General features: G+C 44.9%; 1 protein-coding gene across 2 annotated transcripts in view; it reads left to right on the forward strand.

Moving 5' to 3' along the window:
• IGF1R (insulin like growth factor 1 receptor) overlaps positions 1–22,829 on the forward strand; it is a 303,627-nt gene that overhangs the window by 50,877 nt on the left and 229,921 nt on the right. For both annotated transcript variants that reach the window (XM_077870111.1, XM_077870116.1), the window contains exon 2: positions 3,781–4,326. In XM_077870111.1, coding sequence (XP_077726237.1) covers positions 3,781–4,326 — 546 coding nt within the window. The remainder of the gene's footprint in view (positions 1–3,780; positions 4,327–22,829) is intronic.

A 22,829-nucleotide genomic window follows, 5' to 3' on the forward strand; every position in this document is an offset into this window, starting at 1 on the left:
TATGTATCTCTTTGTCTGACATTGCAGTTAGCATAAAGCCCAAGAGGACTGTGTATGCAGTGTAAGGGGAAAGAAGAATCAGGAATGACCCTTTTGATTTTTAACATGTGCTATTCAGAGAATGGGAGTGCCACTGACCAAGATAGGAGAGCGCAGGAGGTGGATTTTGTGGGGTGTAGGGAATGAGTTATTAGACACCTAAATGGAGATGTTGAGTAGGCAGATGGATGTGCAACTCTGGACCTGCCAATGACATGCATTTGACAATCATCCAGTGTATGGGTGGCAGAGGAAGCCAGTCATCCATGTGAGAGGACAGAGAGGGGGAGGTGGAAGCCAGAGGCCAGCATTTAGAGGTTGGGTAGGAGAAGAAGAGTGGTGAGTGAGTGTGTGGAATCAGAGAGGCCTCAAGAAGGAGGCAGTGTCAAGTGGCTAAAAACTTTAAGTCGCGTGAGGACAGGAACGATCATTGGCTTTGATAATGTCATCGGGGCTTTGCAAAGAGTGGTTCGGTATCATGTTTGGGGCAGAATCTTAGTTGGAGTGGTTTGGAGGTAACCAGTTGATGAGGATGCTAAGAGCTGGGACTATTCAGAAACTGTGTCAAGTTTTGCTGTGAAGGGGCCATATGTAAGATGTGTCACTTTATATGAATGGCTTGACTTCTCTAAATCTGCTTCCTCACCTTCAAAGTGGTGAGGATATTATGTAGTGCGAGGTACTATTGAAAGCATTACATGGGATGAAACAAAATGAAACAAAGCTTCCTTCATAGCCCTTGTCCAGCATGGAATGTTCTCAGAGTTTCTCAGAGTACTGGTTTCTCCCATTCTCTTCTTGCTTATAGAGGCTTCATTTTTCTCATCAGTAGAAGAAGGGAATTGGACCAAATGAGGTTTCAAATTCTAGGTTTTCAAGCTTTGCCTGCTTCCTTGGCTCTTGGTCCCCTGGACTCCATCCCCTGCCTGCCATTCTCTGTCCAGTTTTTATCTATGGCTCTAACCCCACTGGACTTACCTCTCTTCTCTTTTCCCTCTCCTATTCCATTTTGTTTGTCTTGCACTTGGCCACCAGAATGTTCCTCCAAAAAAAGGCCTCCTTTGGGCTTCTCTCTCATTCAAGAGTCTTAAGAGGGGCTCATTCCTGAGATGAAAGTTTCCATCCCTACCTGTGACCTTTTATGACTTGGACTCTACCAAACTCATTTCCTTTGCTCTTCTCTACACCCCTGGCCATCCACATTGCTGTCTCTTGAGTATATATTGTTCTTCTCCCTTTTCTCTGGCCTCTGGAATGTTAATAGCCAGGGTTTTTTTTTTTTTTTTTTTTTTAAAGATTTTTATTTATTACTTAGTGGGAGGGAGGGAGGGGGAGAGAAGAAAGAGAAAGAGAGAGAGAGAGAGAGAGTGTGCACGGGGGGGGGGGGTCAGAGGGAGAAGCAGACTCCCTGCTGAGCAGGGAGCCTAACTTGGGGCTCGATCCCAGGACCCCGGGATCATGACCTGAGCTGAAGGCAGACACTTAACTGACTGAAACACCCAGGCGCCCCTTAATATCCAGTTTTAAATACCACCCATCTTACAGCAGCCAAGGCATGTGTGGAGCTTTCCTGGGAACTGCAATAGAAAGAACCTTCTCTCTTCAGGAAGTTCCAAGGCTACCTCCAGTCTGTCCTGCTTAGCTCAATTCACATCTAGAGTGGATTCTCTTTTTCGTTTTTCCTTTTAAAGATTTTGTTTATTTATTTGGGAGGGAACGAGAGAAAGAGAGTGAGCACAAGCAGCAGGGAGAGGCAGAGGGAGAGGGGAGAGGGAGAAGCAGATTCCCTGCTGAGCAGAGAGCCTGACACAGGGCTCGATACCAGGACTCTGGGATCATGATCTGAGCAGAAGGCAGATGCCAACATATTGAACCACCCAAGCACCCCTAGAGTGGATTTTCACTGTGCACATCACTGCCAACCTTCTGCTTCATATGACCATTATTTGTCATGGGTCTTAGCTCCTGGCTTTCACCATGAGCCTCTTCAGAGGGTAGACACTGCTTCTTTGCACCTCTTACAGTGTCTTATGTGTTGAGTGCTCCAAAAATTAATGAATTACATCAATCAGAAAACTTGACTCTGAGAAGCTTTAATGGAAGGCTTGGGATTATGAAATCATAAGAAAGGGTATTAATGAAGGTTTGTAAGTGTGCCTGTATACGTGTCTATATTTTTTAAAATAAACCTTCCAGTGTTGAGGCTATTTTATCAAAAGTTTTTGAAATCTGCAGATGCCTTGGTCCAGTAATTCTACTTCTAGGGATTTATTGCAAGAAAACAGTCTTGGATATTTGCCGAGAATGTTCACTGGAATGTTGTTTATGATGTGAGAAGCTGGAATAACCTAAATATCCAACAATAGGGGATTGGTTTAAAAATATAAAAGAACTAGGGGTGCCTGAATAGCTCGGTTGAGTATCCAACTCTTGGTTTCAGCTCACGTCATGATCTCAGGGTTCTAGATCAAGCCCCGCATTGGGCTCTGCACTCAGTGCAGTCTGCTAGAGATGATCTCCCTCTGCTCGTCCCCATGCTCATGCTGGCTCTCTTTCATGTGAATAAATAAAAAAATTAAAATGAAAAAAAAAAAACTCATGGTACATACTCATACTCTAGCATTACTGTCTCTAAATTGATGACATATAAGGACATTTAATGATTTGGCAAAATGTTCGTATGAAGTGAGGGAAAGTATTGTCTGATTTCCTTTACCTTAATTAAATTACTTATAGAGAAAGGATCACTGGTATAGGCACTGTTAATAGTGATTATCTTTGGATGTTGAGATATTGGTGGTTTTTACTGTCTTTTTGTTGTCTATTACCAAAACTTTCTACAAGAAGCTTGCTTTCTTGGTTAATAAATCATTTTATTGAAGTTGGGATTATATACCTCTTTTATTCATAAAAACACACATTCTTGTTTTTTTTTTTTTTTTAGGATTTTATTTACTTATTCATGAGAGACACAGAGAGAGAAAGAGGCACAGACACAGGCAGAGGGAGAAGCAGGCTCCTTGCAGGGAGCCCAATATGGGACTTGATCCTGGGACTCCAGGATCATGCCCTGGGCCAAAGGCAGGCACTAAACCTCTGAGCCACCCAGGGATCCCCCTTGTCTTTCTATTAAATGAGCCTCAGTATCTATATTTATACAGTATTGGGGAAGAATACGAGACCACCTGGTCTGTGTCAGATGGTAGCAAGAAATGTGGGAACTTCTGTGGGTCCCTACTTTCTAGGTCATAGTGACTGTTCTCCAGTGTAGACTAGTGCATGGTTTCCTTGAGGCTGGATGCAGTAGTAAGCTGTTGTTTCTTGGCTGCTGAGCTATTTGTTCAGATTCTGGGCATTGGTGCTGTGCAGAAGGGGTGGGGAGTGTGCAGCCTGGAAGCTGCACTTGACTTGACTTGAAGTCTTGACTATGTAACCTTGACTCTCTTCTGTGCTTCTGTGTGACCTTGAGCTCTGAGCTGTGATTTGCACATCAGTAGGATGGGGATGGCATCTCCCATGGTCACTAGGTATGTTGCACAATATCTGGCCCAGTGTAGACACTTCATGAATAATAGTCTACACCTACGGTTAGTCTACAGCCAAGAACAGAGTCTTATTTCTTTAATAATACTAATACAGGTTTCCTGAAAACTGGCCATATTGTGGGTTGGGAAATAGTTCTAAAAATGATTTCCTTTTAACTCAGACATGTCCTGCCCTTGCCCTCTTGTCTCCCCTCAGTCTGTGGGCCAGGCATCGACATCCGCAATGACTATCAGCAGCTGAAGCGCCTGGAGAACTGTACAGTGATCGAGGGCTACCTCCACATCCTACTCATCTCCAAGGCAGAGGACTACCGCAGCTACCGCTTCCCCAAGCTCACGGTCATCACCGAGTACCTGCTGCTGTTCCGTGTGGCCGGCCTTGAGAGCCTCGGGGATCTCTTCCCCAACCTCACAGTCATCCGCGGCTGGAAGCTCTTCTACAACTACGCCCTGGTCATCTTTGAGATGACCAACCTCAAGGATATTGGGCTTTACAATCTGAGGAACATTACTCGGGGGGCCATCAGGATTGAGAAGAATGCTGACCTCTGTTACCTCTCCACAGTGGACTGGTCCCTGATCCTGGATGCAGTGTCCAACAACTACATCGTGGGGAACAAACCCCCTAAGGAATGTGGGGACCTGTGTCCAGGGACAATGGAGGAGAAGCCCTTGTGTGAGAAGACTACCATCAACAATGAATACAACTATCGCTGCTGGACTACAAATCGCTGCCAGAAAAGTAAGGATGATGCTGTTGTGGCTTTCTCTCTGCGCCTTTTACCCCTCCTGCTCTCCCTTGCCCTTTCTCCTCTTCTGAATGTGCAGGTTCTGCTGGGGGTTCTGCTGAGGGTTCTGCTGGGAGGGTGTGGTTGTTTTGCATTGAGGATGAGGCCACCTGCCCTGTGCAGGTTGGGGTCTTGCTTGGCTTCCTTTTGCATTCGGGAACTCATGGAATGCAGGACCTTGGCATGGCTGCCATCAAGAGCATCTAGATCATGTCTTGGATATAATCTGTCACCCTTCTGGGCTAGAAGCTTGCTGACCTTAAGCTTTAGATTCCAACAAGAAAGGTGACCTGGTGTGCTTGGAAGTGCCTAAGCCCTAGCAGTCAGGGACTGCTTACCTATCACCTGGCTCATCCTTTGTGGGATGGCAGGACTTCCTTTGTATGAATATACTTGGAATGTGGTTGAGTAAAGGGAAAGTAAAAATTCACTTCACATCCTGTGGAAGTGGTGACCTCCATCCTGTCCTCCCCAGTGACGGTTATGATGCTTAGGTGTGCTGGTTTATAATGGAGTACCTCACCACAATGGGAGAGCCCTGGACCAGATTCCAGGAATCCCAAATTCAGGCTGTACTTGCAGGTAGCTGTGTGATGGGTGCACTTGTACACTCCAGGCTTCCATTTCCTTTTTCCTACACCGCCCCCCCCCCCTGCCCCCGCCGCCCCAAAGAGTTGTGCAGATCTTATGAAATCACCTAGTGAAAAGACTTTGAAGTGTATTCACTGCTCTGGGGGGTCACGTGGTGACATTTTAAAGCTTCTTATTTACCAGTAATATGCTTATTTTTCTCTTGAGTATAACCAGGCTCTTGAATTATTGTGATCAATTACCTTGAGACCCAGGTTGTTTGGTATTAGAAGGCAAGTCTGGGCCTTTGCCGTGTTGCTTTCAGCAATGTTTAGGTATGTTGGCCAGGAAGGTTCCTCTCCCTGGTTAGAAGTCAGTGTGGTAGCTATAAATAGCTATTATTTAATGGTTGGCCCAGTTAAAGACCCAAGGAGCTCATGTATTCTAGCTAGTCATGAAGAGCCAAGAAATCCCAAATTGGTAGGCTTGTCTAAACCATGAAGTGTATAAAATAAACAAATCAAAGGCCAGACCCCACAGGTAGCTGTTCTTTCTGTTTCCCGTCCAGCCAGGGTTGAAGCAGGAAAAGGATGGCTTCTTTGACTCAGAACACACTTTTATTCTATCAGTTCATCAGTGTGTACATGAGGATTTGATTAATAAGGGAAGGGGTCTCATTGGCTGTGACCAGGAAGGCCGAGAACACCATGAGGCCTCTTGATGGGTCCCTGTTGGCTAGGGTTGGAGGAAGGCACTGTGCTAAAGTCACATTTGTGATTAATTAAAATTCTACCCTATCATTAGGTTACCCACTGGTTTTGAGAAAACAACAGAAATCTCTTTTTAAGTAGTCTTGACATTTTAAATTTTATTTTAAAAGAAACCAGCGTCATCAAGGGAGGCATCATGTGTACTGGGAAGATTTTGGATGTGGTATAGTGGCCTGAGTGTCTTTGGACCAGTCTGTCCTTCTGGGCCGTAGTTGGGCATCTTTTGAATGTTCCTAACAGCAGTCCCATATTATGGACTCAGTGGCAACCAAACATGTGCACAGAACTGCTTTGGAAACTCATAAGCTCTGTACAAAAGGGAGGTGTTATTTAAAAAGTCATTAGGTGGGCACTTATTCAGTGATTCAGTCCATGTTTGCTTTGGCCTCACTGTGGATTTTTGGCCATTTCTGACCAGCTGGTTGTTGAAGAAGCCTGGAGCAGGCGAGAGGTCTGGGTCCTGGGTCCAGGTCTGGTAGCTGCAACCGGGAATGAGCAAGTAATTTAAGTTGCCTGGAGCTCTGTTTCTTCATCTGGGATTAGATCCTACCTTTCTCATCAGGCTCTTGGACTATTAAAAAAAAAAGGAAAAGTACCAGAAGAAAGCAATGGGGTTAGAAACTGGGACTTGGTGCTGTTACAGCTGATGCTGACAGGCCTGTTGGCTGAACACCCGTCTCCCCAAGGCCACACCCCTCAGCCTTCTTCACTGCCAGTTGTGTCAGCCCTATTGACGTTTTTCTGAGATTTTACAAAGGAGTGGTTATTGACAATTATGAACAGCATTCAAGGAAACTGTCTTTCCTTCATCTCAGAGTTTCAGGAAAACTTCAGGTTTCTTAGAGATTCTCTAATTGAATTGGCACCCTCCCTTTACATAGAGTCAGTCCCTGTGGACCTGTGTGGTCTGGTGGGTAGCTGCCAGCCACCTGTGGCTTATTGTGTACTCGAACCATGGTCTGGTCTGAATTGAGACTCGCTCTAAGCATAAAATACATTGAATTTCAAAGACGTAGAAGGAGGGGAGAAAAAGTAAAGTACCTTCTTCATATTTGCTCTATGGATTCTGTGTTGAAATGACAATATTTTGGAACCTACTAGGCTAAGTAAACTACGTTATCAAATTAATTTCACCTATTTTCTTTCACTTTTCATGTGGCTACGAGATCGTTTGAAATTACAGGTGTGGCTCACATGCTCTTTAGAGAACTCTTCCTATGGCGATGTGTTCTCCCCCATTGTCTCTCTGGCTGAGCCTGGTAGTGCTGTGATGTTCCTACCCCCCTCTAGCAGGATGCTAGGAAACATCCAAGGAGCCAGGAGCCAGGTGAAGGGCATTGAGTCCAGACAGAATGTCTACCTAGAAGTCAGCATGAGCATTAAGATGGCCATTTAAAACGATGAAGAGTGGAAGAATCCCATTCAGTCATTCTTCACAGGGCTGCCTACGGAAGTAAAGAGAGCATCTGGAGAGCTACGTCAAATCAAGGATGTGTGTGAAATTTTTGACACAACAGAGAAACACTCAATTATGGGGTGCTGATATGCAGTTTTTACTTGATGCTCTACCTTAAACTCCTTCTTTGCTATCATGACTATGTGGCTGGCAGGCAGCTTCATAGATAGCCCCATTGAGGAAATGACTACTTTATGGGTTCCCTACATGCTTTGGTATTTCTCTGTTGTCTTAGGATTTAAAGGGGTGGTTTTTATTTTTGTTTAAAGATTTTATTCATTTATTCATGAGAGACACAGAGAGAAAGGCAGAGACATAGGCAGAGGGAGAAGCAGGCTCCCTGCAGAGACTCGATCCCGGGACCCTGGGACCACCCCCCAAGCCGAAGGCAGACACTCAACCCCTGAGCCACCCAGGCATCCCTAGAGGGGTGATTTTATTCAGGCTTGAGTTACTACTAAAAAGTGACCCTTAAAAAAGTTGTGTACAGCATTTTCCTTTCGGTAAAAATGAAACTAGTGTCCCTGACATTTGGCACCAGTGAGTCCTCCTCCGCTGCCTTCCCATAGCATTTCTCTTCCTATCTCTACAGTTGTTTCTTTGCTGGCTCCTTTTCCTTGGTTTGGTCTTTACTACCTGGCAGACTTCAGACTTCCATCCTAGGCCCTTTTCACTGTCCCTGTTCCCCAGAACTGTCCCGTCTGGTGCTTTAATATCCTTCTGCTGCATCTGATCTGCAGATATCATCTCCAGCCTAGACCTCTTGGTGAGCCCCAAACAAACCCACTCCTGTCCAGACAACTGTGGGTATCTCAGTGTCTGCTGGGCTTCTTGGGCTCCTCACTTCTACCCATTGTTTTTCTTGTATTCCTCCTTGGCATAGGCAGCATTCTTATATACTCCTCACACTCATGTCAGAAACCTGAGTGTCCTTTGGATGCTCCCTCCTCCGGTTGAATGACAAGCCCTTTCCATCCCAAATGTTTCTCGAATCTTCTATCCCCTGCTATCCCCTCTGCCATTTCAGTGACATGGCCTCTCTCCACCTGTGCCCAGGCCCAGTGAACTCCCTAACAGACACTCTGATCCATAAACTCCACTTCCTGAAATCCGGTAGTAGGAGCCCATGAGATCTCATGAAACTGGGCCATGCCCCTGACAAGCCACCTCCCTGCCTTCTGCATGCTGTATCTTTGGCCCATGATGGTGCTCTTCTGTGCTGACCAACTGGCCGTCCTCATCGCCAGAATCCTTGCCCGTTGGTGGAGGACTTTTGGACTTTGCAGATTCTGGTGGGCTGTTCTTGCAACAGAGAAACCTGCAGTGGCACTTTTTGCATTGCTGAGTAAATTCTGGGTGTGTCCTCCGAGCCTCGGAGAGCATGGCTGTCATGCCAGGGGTGAGCACGGTGCCTGCCTTTGTGAAAGATTTATTGCCAGATAGATCTGTTTCCCCTCCTTGAGCAGAGATCAGTGTGTAATGACAGTCCTCAGCAAGCCAAAAGATTCAAGGATTAGGAAATGTGGATGTTTCTTGTGTAATTTTCAGTCCCTGCTACCCAGGAGCACTGTCACCAAAGCTGTCTCTAGCTCTTCAGCTATGGATGGTAGTAGCTCCTTTCTCTCCTGCCCTTGTCAGAATGATTCAAGGCCAAAGATGGTGGAGAAGTATGGGAATCATCTTAACAGTTGAGGATTGGGGGTGTCTGGGTGGCTCAGTCAGTTAAGCATCTGCCTTCAGCTCAGGTCATGATCTCAGGGTCCTGAGATCAAGCCCCAGGTTAGACTCCTTGCTTGGTAGGGGAGCCTATTTCTCCCTCTGCCTCTGACCCTCCTCCCTGCTTATGCTCTTTCTCTGTCTCAAATAAATAAAATCTTTAAAAAAAAAAGTTGAGGCTTGGACTGTGGGACTGTTCATTACTTTGTAGGGGAGTTATATGCTGAAGGCCAGGCATGTACAGAAAGGGAAAAGGAGTGGATCCTCTTGCCATACCTATGGCTCTCCTCCTGCCCAGCTAATTGCCTAAGTGGTATCTGGTGTTCACTTGCCACTGGGCCTTTCTGGTACTTGATTTCAGATTTAGACACCTCCCCGCCCGCCCGCCCCGCCCCCCCCCCCCCATGGAAATATAAAACTTACTACTAAACTTAGCGTCTCCAAGTACTTTTTAACCCAATAGGATGAATAGTTTATGTTCCACTCAAATCACGGTATTGCCCCATGAGAAGGCCTGGTCTTTGCCAGGAAATTTGTGAAGGTGGTGAGCCTGGCTGTGTTCGAAACTGGCTTTGCTGGTGGTACAGCCTTATTTCAATTAAAAGGGCATTGACTAGGAACAGCGGTCCTGGAGTGTGTTGCATTTCCCACTGCCTTCCAAATGAGAAATCAGGAAAACAGCAGATTGGAGCCTTCGTGTGAGAAGGCAGTAAGTGGCTCCCTTTATTGACAAAAGGAAAACATTTTACGGCCATCTCACTGATGAGATCAGGGACTTCAAATGAAGTCAGGTAGCATAAAAAAGACAATTCTACATTTTTTCCCCTTACAGGAAATCTTCCTGTTTATCAGATACTTGTCATAGGGCAGTATTGGTGTGTGGAATGGAATGGTCCCTCTCGTTTTCATTATCTTAGAGATTTCTCCCTCATTTTCTTATAGGTTGATACATCTGGCTTGCCAGTTACAAGGGAGGGGGCTTGTTTAAGTGTAAATCACCTACTGGGTTGGGGTGCGGTGAGGGGCACAGTGTCTCTGCCCTGAGCTCTCATGCATGCACTTAATTCTTCCTCCTCCTCCAAGTTTTAAGCTTCCTGTGAGGGATATTTCTTTCTCTGGACTTCTGCGTAGTCAGCTGCCAAGTTCTTGCATGCTATGGCCCTCCAGACTGCCCAAGGTGGATGAAGAGAGGGACCTGCATTTCCAGCTGGAGCCGAGACAGGCTTGTGGATCCTGGATGAGAAGGCAGTGAGTTGAGCAGGCTCTGGTGTTGTGTTGTTGGTAGGAGCTTGTCTCTCTTCCCCTGGAAGGCCCCTACTCTGGTCAGCTGCTCCCAGTGTGGGGGTGATCTTTATTTAGAAGGGGGTCACATGCCCCTGGGCCTCATTTCTATGCCTTTTATAGTCAAGCATGGAGATCACATTCTGTTCTCCCTGCCTGTCGACCCTTGTTACCAAGATGGTGAAGCAGGTTATGTCCGTGGCTCTCTGGAACACCCCTTTGCCCATCCCCATCGTGTAGTTCTCAGGCCTGGTTCCTGTAAGGCTTTGCTCTTGGCTAATTGTCCCCTAATTAAGGTGTCACTCTCCTGGGCTCCCTTCAGAAGTTTATTTTTCCAATAAGGATCTCATCTTAGTAAAAGGCTTTCAGAATAGCTCTCCTAGGATAATTTTTACAATTCGAGGTATTTGGAAATACCTGGAGTCCCTTCAGGTCTCACCAGTTGAGCCTACTTGTAAGATTGTCCTGATTTCTTCCTACTCCTAAAATGCTTCTTTTGTTACATTAATATTTCTATCTCACTTTTCTTGTGTGGATGCCAGTGTGACATTCTTGATTAGAGTGGGAATGACGTGGATCATGTGGGCCTGTGGCTAACCTTGTCTTAGATTGCATTGCTCAGCTGGAGTGCTCAGGGTGGTTCCAAAGTTAGGTTTGGCTTGTTGTGAAGCTGGAAGCCATGAATTGGATACATACCTCCTTCTAGCATACAGTGCGACTTCCTGTAGGAAGTGGAGTCTCTGAGCACCATCCTGCAATGGAATGCTCCCCTGACTGGGAGCAAACGGGAGACAGCCACGGTGTTCCAGGAATGCTGGTAGCAGGAGAATGCACTCTTTCTGACTGTGACATACAGGATATTAAACAGAGCAAGCATCTGTTTATCACTATGCATAACTTGAGAATCTGTGTTGAAGAAATTTAGAGATATTTTGTGTGGAAGAAGGAGCCCCTGGTCAAAATCCAAAACCTAGACCATTCTGGATTCTATTCTGTGTCTGGCCTGTTCTTGGTCCTTGGAAAAAAGTAGCTCATCGCAGAACCTTGCAACCATGTGAAGTGCACATGCAGGAGCAGGCACGGGAGGCGAGCAGGTCCCAGGGTCTGGTGGAGACAGTTGCCATCTCAGGCTGGGGAGTGATGAGGGCTTCCGGGGCCAGTGGAAAGGGTGAGTCATAGGCAGGAAGAATGGCCGTTCAGGTAAGAGCATGCTCCTGCAATATCAGCTCAGCCACTCTTCTGCAGTTCTTAGGATGTCATGGGGCTGGCTAGGGCCTCACTCCTGATATTCCCTGGGTGTCCACCCTTGCCAATATTGTGGATTCCGTGGAGAAAGCAGTACCATCACACGCCTGTTACCCTCTGACTTATCTTCAGGTGCGTTGAGGTGGCCCCGCACCTGGAAAGTGTGATTTTCCCCTATGGATCATCATGGCATATTAACATGGATATTTGCAAGAAAATGTAATTTTGTTTAAAAAAAAGGATATATATTTTAATACATTTAAACTACACATTCCAGTATGGGTAAGTCACATCATATGGCAAAGGTTTAAGAACAGATGATGAATTGAGGGGATTCCATTCATTAGCCTCATATGTTCTCAGGTGCTGGAATGGGGCTGCCAGGCCTTATCTTCCATCTCTGAAACCGGGATGGGCAGGGACAGAACTTGTAAAGCACCAGACAGACTGCCTAGCACATAGTAGGTTGTTGAGAAATGATAGCAATTGCTAATCTTTGTAAAATTAAACTATTTCAGAGCTGCATGCAGAGACCATCTAGGATTCTGAACATTAAACTGGATTGACTGTGTATGTTTACTGTCATATCTTAAATGGTCTTTTTCTATTGCTTTTTCTAAATTGCAAAAATTCAATGATCATAAATAGCGTGGCATGGTGTAGGAGTGGTTCTTGCTAATTTAATCCAAATTGTTCAAATTCTTGTGTCTGTCCAGATAAGCTGTATCTTTAAAGAACGTTCAGTGAGGTACATATGTCTATATCAGGATGCCAGGGTGGCCTCTATGGTTACATGTAAACTCTATTTATTTGGTTATCAAACCCTATGAATTTATTCTGCTTGCAAGCTTGGTGTTGGGAAGAATTTAAGAAATATCAACAATAAGATTCTTGTTTGATACTAATGTTAAATATTATCTTTAAAAAATTTTTTCTTTCTTTTTTTTTTTTTTTTTGCAGAGAGCAGTAAAGTGGTTATAGAGTGGGCACAGTTTTTTGTAAAGATAACAAGGATGTACATTTTTATTTGTGACAACTGCCGGTCTCACATAGTAAAGGTAGCCAACCATCTGCTCCAGGCTGGAGCATGTGCCTGTTTATTCTCTTCTTTGGGTAATGCTAGCAGAGGGTGTGTGTGTGTGTGTGTGTGTGTGTGTGTGTGTGTGTGTGTGTGTGTGTGTACTTGTACATGCATACCACTTTATGCTACCACCCAGCCTCCCAGCCTCTTCTCCTGTTTTGGCTGTTTTGTTTTGTTTCGTTTCCCTACTCTCGCCCCCAGCGCAGGAAACAAAACACTGGCTCTCTCTGTCCTCCCTTAGATCTTCCTTCCGTTTGAGGGGATCAGGTGGGTGGGAAAATGCTGTGCAGGAATGTCAGGCCCCCTCCCGGAAGCCTGGCTTGTGTTTCATCTCATTATTGGACAGAAGTCACTTTTTGTTTCTTTGCCTCAGTCACAAACAACCACCCAGTCCTCTCTCCTTTCTCTGTGCCATTTTTTACGGAATCCACGTGGGATGGGAACAGAGGCAGCATGCTTGAGGGCTCTCTGGTGCTTTATACTCATAGCCTTGTGTACAGAGGCTGCGCAGACTGACCCAGTGTGTAGCTGCCTCTAATTTTGTTGTTGCAAGTTCTAATGATGGAGCGTATGAGGATGTGGTTGCTGGAGCCCGTATAAGCAGGCCCTGCTATCATGTGCAGGATCAACTCCTCAGCCCCTGGGCCGAGCCCACTGCGCCCAGGGGCCCCTAGGGAGGATGGCCCAGCTGTGATGGATGTGCATCTGCTCTTGGCAGCAGATCTATGAACTGAGGCTGCCATTCTGGATTTCCGGATAGATGCAAAGTGCTTGGATGGTTTTTAGCAGCTGCCGAGACCAGGAGTTGGACTTAGTAGCAAAAAGGAATGGGAAAACAATAAAAGAGGATCAGGGAGCAAATAACCTAGGATACCAAAAAAGACAAGATGAAGGCTGATATTATTAGAAACCTTTCCTGGGGAGCCATAGCATTTGAATTAGGAATCTCCCTGACCCCCATAGAAGGTGTTAGTGGTAATATGGAGACAAATGGAAACTAGGCAGATTCCTAGGTCCCAAAGAGACGAGCTTTTGTTCCTGGAGTTGTAACCTAGTATGTCGTTTTTGTTCTGATTTGCCAAGTAGATGATATTAGTAGGTTCCTAGACTATTCCTCAGAACCTGCTAGTAGTAGGTTTCTAGACGTTCCTCAGATAGGATATAGGGATATATATATATATGTATATATTTCTTTTTTTGTGCTCTTCCTCAGTGAACTTGAAATAATTGGATTATTTTGTAACACATACTTCTGTTAAAGGTACTTCTGTTAAAGGGTTTTGAATAACTGTGTCAAATAAGCTTTGGAACAGGTTTTAAGCAAGGTCATGGAAAATGTACCTTGTCCTCTCCCACCTACAAGGAAAGACAGAAAAGCCCAGATGCAGAATCACATACCCTTTACTTCCTTTTTATAATTTCATTCACTGTTTAGGTGGCACCAGCTAGGCCGTATGGTCCAAGTGGCGTGGTGTCATCTTCTGAGAGTATAGGGTTTCCTACCCCTGCCTTCCCCCACTGCTGCCTCATGTCTGGCCATCATTTTAGGCTCACAGGAATTCAAGGCAGGAAGGATCTTGATATTGTAGTTGTTTATGAATGGAATTCTGAGAATGTATGATTTTCCTAGGAGAATGCATCTTTAGCTCAAAAATATTTCTTGTTTATTGGGAGAAAAAACTGTCCTTGGAAAAGTCACTGGGTGCCAAAGATGGTTATTAGGAGGTGAACGTCTAGCGGTGCTTAAGTAAAGCAAGTTTTATTAATGGACAGTTGATAAAACAGGCAAAGCCAACTTAATGCTCTACTATTTCAAGAGAAAGTTGTTTTGCAGGATCAATTTGGTTTTATTTTATTTTTATTTTTTTAAAGATTTTATTTTTTCATGATAGAGAGAGGCAGAGGGAGAAGCAGGCTCTGACGTGGGACTCGATCCCGGGACTCCAGGATCGCGCTCTGGGCCAAAGCCAGGCGCTAAACTGCTGAGCCACCCAGGGATCCCCCCCTCAGTTTGGTTTTAGATTTTCCGATGGCCACACTGTGATAGCTCCCAGTGCCTCACTGTACCTTCTGCCCAACACCATTCCCAGGAACATCCGCTGAACTTCATGTTAACACTGTAGGGTTGGAAGATTTCAGACCCTCAACTTGATTTGGTCCCACAGGGAGGTTTATACCATTCATCTAGATAACTGTCGTTCTATCTTGCTGGGCACTGCGCTCATAGGAAGCCTCAAAGTGTAGATGAAGAGCCACCAGAGAAGGCATTTAAATGGTCATTAGAGAGAAATGGTAATTGGGATGGTCTTCAGACCCCACTTCAGCTAATCAATAAAAGGTGAATGGTTTTTGTAAATCGTATAGTATGAGCTAGTTCAGATTCTGTGTGTGTAAACAAGCCTGGTGTACGTCATGCAATTTCAAGTGTGAAGCATGAGCTCTCCTATACCAGCTCTTCACACTCCTGTAACTCTAGTCTCAGATGCCTCCATTGTATCAAAGTAAATGCAAACCTCTGATCAGTGCCTTCTCATTTCTGAAGCCAGGCTGGAGAGGTGGGTGACTGGCTAATCAAATGGCAAGAAGGAGGGATCCCTGGGTGGCGCAGCGGTTTGGCGCCTGCCTTTGGCCCAGGGCGCGATCCTGGAGACCCGGGATCGAATCCCACGTCGGGCTCCTGGTGCATGGAGCCTGCTTCTCCCTCTGCCTGTGTCTCTGCCTCTCTCTCTCTCTCTCTCTGTGACTATCATAAATAAATAAAAATTAAAAAAAAAAATGGCAAGAAGGAGAAAGGACAACCCAGCCATATGATCAAATGGAATTTGCATGAAACTTGTGTATACATGAGCATTGTCATTTATTGCAGAAAGCACATATCAGACCTCCTCCACTCCACCTTAACCTACTGGCTGGAACCCAGCCACTTAGTCTCCCTGCTCCTTGGTCTCTTTGTCTATTGAACCAGGTGAGCCCTGAATTTCCTTCCAGCTCTGGGATTCATTGTTACAGAATAGGATGTTGGGAACCTAGGATGGATGCGTTGGCCCTGGTACTTAGAGCAATGGAAATAGACATTCTCAACTTACAAAGGCATAAAGCAGTTGACCTGCTCTTTGAATGGGCCCTACCCCTAGAGACAGGACTGGAGAGTCGGAGGCTGTGGGGTCCCAGGAGGTAGCTGTGACTCACAGGCTCTGATGAGCTGGTAGCAGATATAGGATAGGAGGCTGGTGAAGCATCTCAGTGATAGGGTAGAAAGAAATAAAAGTGGTTAAAGAAGGCGTTGGGGGTAGGAAAATCAGTAGGATTTATGTTAAGTCCTGTATCTTTGAAGTGACTTATTCTGGTCTGGCTTTTGCTGTTACCAAAGTGAATTATTCATAAGTACTTTGAGAAACACCGATGTAACATGATTATGTTGAATGAATTTAAATTCATCTAAATCATTCTTTTCAACTGAAGTAAGCTTTCCCTCATCCAGAATCTGAGCAAACTGATAGCCTCACAAGAGTTTCCTGCTATCAATAGGCAAGTGACTGATGTCTACCATGATACTGCTGAGTTGCTTTGGACTCAGAAGCACTTCTGGAATTATCCAAGTGAAATTAAAGTACTTTCTCAGTAGTTTGAGAGTTGGGTGTGTTTTGCTGTGCATTTTGGTTCTAGGCAATCTGACTCTGATGTGTATACATACTGAGTTCCAGGCTGGAGCAAACATTGCCATGCTCTTCATGGTTTCTCCCCTAAGCATTGTCCTCTTGCTCTTCAAAGTTTTGGTCAAATCCATTCTCCTGCGAGACCTCCCCACAGCTCCCTCATGGGGGGCTCACATACCTGCAAGTTATTCATGTGCTGGTGTTGGGCCTTTGCTGTGTTCTTTGGTCAGTGATATTTATGTATGGATTCTAACAGTCATTTCAGAAAACGTTGCTTACTCGCCATTTGTGTCTTTCTGCAAATAGATGATAAATTGCTGGTAGGTTAGGACTTGAGCTCTATTTATAAAGTTCAGTTTGCTACCCTCATGACCAGAGGGAGGCCTATGGAAAAGATACTTTATAAGTCCATGTTCCACATGGGCTTGACCCTGGGTAGCATTCAAATAGTTTGGTTCTCCTGAAGATGAGGAGGCTGGGCTGTGAAAGGGAGGTGTTTGGGATGAGTAGACTAGGGAGTCTCCACTCAGGGTAGTGTAGATGTGAGAGCAAGCACCTGTTCAGTTTTGCACTTGACACACTAATTTGGACTCACTCTAGTCCAGGAATTTTATAAAGGGATTGATAAAATATTTTTGGATGGCCAAAGCCATTCTATCTGGAATAAATAAACCAGTTATCAATTGAGTTTAAGAACAGTTGTGCAAGTAAAGGTGTGAGAGTTTGTTTATATGGTTAGGTGAGTCCTTAACCTCTGCTGAGTTGTGGGTTATTTTGGGTCTCCTGCTCTTCCTTAACCTCCTTGTTAATATAAATCTAGTGTCATTAATGAAGTGAAAGATATTATACTATGTACATATCATTCCTGTGGTGAGGGATGGTGGTGAAGAGATTTGAATTACAAGTAACATCTAAGTTAGGTCTTGATGTGTCTGTGCACGTTTCACATTTGTTACTTGGCCAGAGTTTCCGTTGTTTCTGTTGATCCGTCTATTTAGTGCAAGTTCCATGCTAGGCAATATGAAAGGAACTTGTGATTTTGTTATGAGATAAGATAAAATATATGACATTCCACAGGAAAGAGATGGACAATTTATGCTGTGTAATGAGGCACTCCAGAATTTTGGCCAAAAGAGGAGAGGCAAAGAGTGCTAAGAGCAGAGAAGGGGGAGAGTCCCATATTTGGGGCTTTGCATGGAAAAAGTATTCGCCTCAAGTGAAATCGAGACCTTTCATTAAGGTAGTCTTCACTTGCTCAATACTATTTGCCTGGCATTGTATATGTGGCCCTCTAGTTGCAGATGGGATGCATTCCAAAACCTTGCAAGGCATTTGGAATGCGGAGCATATTATTTCAGAAAAACAGAAATTTGAGGATAGTTGAGGGTCCCAACCAGCAGCACGTCCTCTGCTTCCCAGCCTGCCCAAACCTGTTCGTCTTAGATATCATTTCTGTCCAACTACTGCCCATAGCTTTGGTTCCATGGTGGGGGGGATACTTTTTGAGCTCTATCCAGAAGCTCTATCCCTTTAGTGTCTGATTGGTGAGGCAGGCGTAGTGGTGGGAAGCTGGCAGTTTCCACTTTATGTCAGATTTTAAAAAAAAGACTCTGAGGGTTTAGCATTTCCCAGATGTTCAGACTTTGGGGAAACAAAGAAGTTGCCTTTGCATTGGTCAGGATAGGAGCTGGGGGGGGGGGGGTCAGCGTTTTTGGGTTTCTGCCTGCCAATTGGGGTGGGAGGATTCTAAGTCAAATCTGGAACATGTCCACTGAGTGCTGTAGGAGGTAAGAAGAAGTAGAAGATATGATTCTTGCCCTCAAAGGACTTGAGTTGGTTTCTGCGTAGTGGGCTTTTGGCTTATTACTCATGTCATGATTTTTATGAAATGTGGTCTTGGGGTCCATATCGGTTTAGACTTCCTGCTCTACCACAGAGCTACCAAGCAAGTTCTATGATATAAAGTCAGGAAAGTGTGTCTGAAACCAGGGTTGGCTCAATACATTTTGGTTGCTTCTCCTTTTCCTCCCTCCACTTGGGATCTTAAATGTGGGGGTGCTGATCTAAGCTTTTGCTCATTTAATGAAAATTGTTCTCTAGAACTGTCTGTGATAATGAAGGGATTCCAGACATCCTCCATCTTTCTGTGCCTCTTCAGTCTTCCAGTCAAAGAAAAACTCAGTATATGATCTTTGGCCTAAAGAAATATTAAACCTATGTTAAGTATGCAGACATGAATGGGCAAAGGAAGGATTTGTGGCAAAGAGGAACTGCTGAAACAAATAAGTAATGTAAATGGGCAGAAAGAAATACTAAATTGATTGCATCTTTCAGCTCCTAGTACTTAATGCAAAGAAAGTAGTGGGGAAGGGTTGTCATTTAAAGTAATGGAAAAATGAGGGAGTTTTGAAGTTAGCTGAGATTCTTCTGCCTGCCAATAGAGAGGCATGGATTATACAGACTGGAAAGGTGAAGATGTTTGAGTATGGCAGCTCCATTTAGCACAGATTGTGATACTTACTGCTTTTTGTACAACTTCTGTAGTAGGGGGAGAAGCGAAAACCATCAGGCCTGGAAGATAGCAGTTAACAGCTCATTAAACTCTTGTCAGACGCCTTCATTGAGCATCATGGGAAGACTCAAAATGTCTATGTTATGAAGCTGCTTAGATTTTTAAAAATGTATGTTGTTAACATTTTTTTATTAAGTGGAACAGGAGATTGGAATTCACTGGATGTGATTCCCTCATTCTGTGTAGTATGCTCAGAAGCCCAAGGTTTCCTAGAATTTTTTGGTGGTAGTGAAGGCAAATTATTAGCAAGTTGAAAGAGCTTTGGGGCAGATGAGGCCAATCCACCATTAATTGTATCAATGATTAATACTTCAAGAAAATGGAAAGAAACAAATTTCCATTTCTTCTAGGATTTTGTTATTTATGGTTCTAGCAAACAAGTTAACTTTGAACTAATAGACTAAAGCAAACCACAGCAGGTAACCATTAACTTTTTTGTGTCATGCATCATCTTCCCACTCCCCAACCAGATTATTCCATTAGCATCATGAACCAAAACCTGTGTACTTACAAGACTGATTTTTAAGGAGACTCAACTTTTTGGATTCCCACATTGAAGACATTTTAGGTATGGGCCCCAGAAATGAGTTTCCTGGAGGAGAGAGGTCATCTCTCCAGGTGGGTAAGTGAGGGGCGATTGTGCACTTGGCAGAGCTTCCATGCATGTATGGCTTCCAGGGACCACTGGACTGGGGATGAAGAAGCCAGTTTCGAGGAAATGCTCTGTGTCCATGGGTCTCAGAGTGGAAAGGAAACTTGGAGATCATTTAGTTAGCTCCTTGACTTAGTTCAGGAACCCCTTCCACTAGGACCTCTAGCAGATATTTTTCACACACCTGCCATTTTTACCAGAGTTACAGCTGTCATGGTGAACTTCTCCTGGGCCCATATATTCCTGTTAATATTCTTTGTATTTGTATTTCAGTTAAAATGAGACCTCTATAGGAGACACAGTGTTGCTGTTGTCTTCTGTATCAAAAGGTATACTTGACTGGGGGTGGGTCTTCAGGTTCAGAGGGGACCTGGGGGACAGCAAACAGGATGTGATGACTCTGGAGTGCTTTGCCCTCATGGAACATGCTCAGGCTTAGCAGGGGAGGAGAGGATTTTTCCTGCAGTGGACAAAGAAAACCACAGGAGGCTGAGTGTCCTGGTCTCACTATTTGTCACCCACTGCAGAGTCCTTCAGACCTGCACAGTATCTATGGATTTGGTTATTCAAGGATGTGCTGCCATTAAAACATAAGAAAAGGCTTATTAGGCCCTGGAATACATATAAGTTCTGTTAGAATTTTGCATTCCATAAGCACTTGCTAAGAAATACCTTCATATGCTGTGCTTAATCCCCTGGAAAAGCTATAGTGAGTTAGAGGGAAACCAACCTGGAAATGGATGGGAAGATTTAGCCAAGGCCATGCCCATGACTCTGAGGATCAAGCCAGATTAGAACCTGGGACAGTTCCCATCCATGGTCTCTACCTAGACACACTCTCTTCTTCCCCTCCCATCATTCCCTTTCTCCTGCTTCCTTTTCTACCCTCAAGGGCTCTTGGAGAGGGGTGGGTGAGGGCAGTGAGCCACACCGATATGCCATGAATCACACCAAGACAAAGGTACTCATCTGATGATAGAAACAGAGCTACAGCATCTTATTAGGTCAGAATCTTTGTCTTCTTGTCTGGTGTCTTTCTGTGACTCAGAGTTTTCTGAATAGAAATCCCAGGCAATAGAGACCATGTTGACAACAGGGCATTTTTTGCTAATCAATGTCAAAGCTCAAAGCTCTTCAGAGCTCAAAGAACCTTTTTTTTTTTTTTAAAAGATTGATTTATTCATGAGACACACACACACACACACACACACACACACACACACACAGACACGGGCAGAGGGAGAAGCAGGCTCCATGCAGGGAGCCTGACGTGGGACTCGATCCCAGGTCTCCAGGATCAGGCCCTGGGCCGAAGGCGGCACTAAACTGCTGAGCCACCCAGGTGTCCTCTTCAGAACCTTTTTAAGAAGATTCCCCTGCATTTGGAGGTTTTGCAGATTAGAACCCATTTCCCCTACAGTTACTTCAGCATGTCCCACGATGAGCTAGACCTCTGACATGCCTCTTGATCTAACCCACACATGCCAGACCCCTTTTCAACATGGGGTGTGGCTGCTGGCATGGAGAGGGATCAGGTGCGAGGTGGATTCTTCTGCATGAGATCTCTACGTGGGGGAATGGACCCTAGTTGCCCTTTGTATCCCTGTGGCAATTAACAATTAATCTCTTAGTAAGGACTGTTTACTATCATGACTGGCATTCACCAAGCAGTCAGTACATCCCAGACACCTTGTGAGTATTCTCATTTAACCTGTGTCAGTCTGTAGGGTAGATACTGCCATACCCTGTTTTGTGGATGACAAAACTGAGGCCACCAAGAGACCCAACATAACATGTGTAAGGTGTCATCAAAGCTAAGCAACCAAACTGAATCCAGACTTGCTTTTCTTTGATTCCATAGTAGCTCCTTCCTTACTCTCCCCATTGGCCCCACCCCTGCCATCTCCCAGGGAGCCCCCCCCCCCTTCCCAAAACATCCAATGAACACTCACCCAACAAAGACTGGATGGCTTGTGTTGCCCTGGACAAGGCCAGGCAACACATTTGATGAATTTTTCACAGCCTGCTCTATCTAGCTAGGGGGCACATCCGCCTAATGACTAGTGACCATGATATGGGTTCTGTTAGCGAGGCTCCTTCCCACTTCTCCCCTCTTCCTCCCCTGACCCCTCTCTGCTGCTGTTCTTAACATGATCAGAAAATTTACGACTCTTCAGATAAAAGAAAGATGAAAATGAAGGAATGACATAATTATAGTCAAATTATAGATGCTTAATTATGAAACAACTTGCTTCTAAGTTGTAATGCCTTGCTTTTGTCTCCTGTCTTGAAGGTCCCCCCTCTTTTAGGGAGGATTCATTTTTTACATTGATGGATTATTTTCATGTGGGGAGCAAAGCTTTGATGCTGATCAGTGATCAAGCACTTTTTTTTAAACTGATTTTTAACCAGGAGATTTTTTTTTCTTTTTAAAACCCTTCTTTAATCTTATAAAAATATCTTTAAATGGTGGTAGGGTGTGTGTGTGTGTGTGTGCGCGCGCGCGCGCGCGTGCTCTTTGGCTCTGATGAATGGCAGGTTGTGGTAAAGGAAGAAAGGGATGTGGTTTACAAGAAACTTTTTATTCTTTTTATATATTAAAAAAATAACAGCCACATAGGGAGTAAAATATAAAGTGCCGGGAAATGATTTAATGAAATCATGTCTCAGAATGCTGATTTGACCATGATTTAGGCTTCCAAAAAAATCGGTTGGCCATGTGGCCCTTACGTTTATATTTTTCTTGTTTTCTTATATTTATTGGGCAAACTGAACTTGTGGTTTCCTGCCCAGAGTTTAAATCTGCCTCCTTCAGGCAAACAACCAGCATTTACATGGAGTCTTTCTCCAAGACAAAGGTGTACCCTGAAACTGGGCCTTCCGATTGCTCGGTGAAGTCAGGCCTGAGTCTGGGGTCCAGGTGCTCTGCAGGGGCCTGTGGAGGGCAGTGGGCTGTCACCTGTGTTCAGGTGGCCTCTTTTCCTTCTGCAGCCGAAGTGACCCTCTGACCCTTCCTGTGCCACCCCTGGGGCTTGAGGGCAGAGCTTGGGTTTTCTTTCTGGGGTAGGGGCCCTGGGTAGCCACGGGGCTTCCTCCAGCTGCCTGTCCTCGCTGTCCTCTGGGTGGGTTGGCATGGGCCAGATTCCTGTGGGCTTAGTCACCACACTTGCGGGGCTGCGGGAGGATGGGGAAACCGCAGCCGGGCACTCTGTCACCCCAAAGGAATGCTGGCTGGGCCAGAAAAGGTCTCCTGGATGCCCTGATGAAGCAAAATAAAGCCCCCTCTTCTTTTCCCATCATAGAAAACAGGAACAGGAGATAGTCACCGTATTCCCTGAAAGATGACTTTTCTACTCACTTTTTAAATACTTTAAAAATATTTTTGTTTTTGCACATTCCTGAATCTGTAAACATATCCAGAGTTCTTCAAGATAGGCACTTTCATGAAAAGTGATATT

The sequence above is a fragment of the Canis aureus genome, chromosome 2, assembly GCF_053574225.1.
Source record: "Canis aureus isolate CA01 chromosome 2, VMU_Caureus_v.1.0, whole genome shotgun sequence".
NCBI classification, from domain to species: Eukaryota; Metazoa; Chordata; class Mammalia; order Carnivora; family Canidae; genus Canis; species Canis aureus.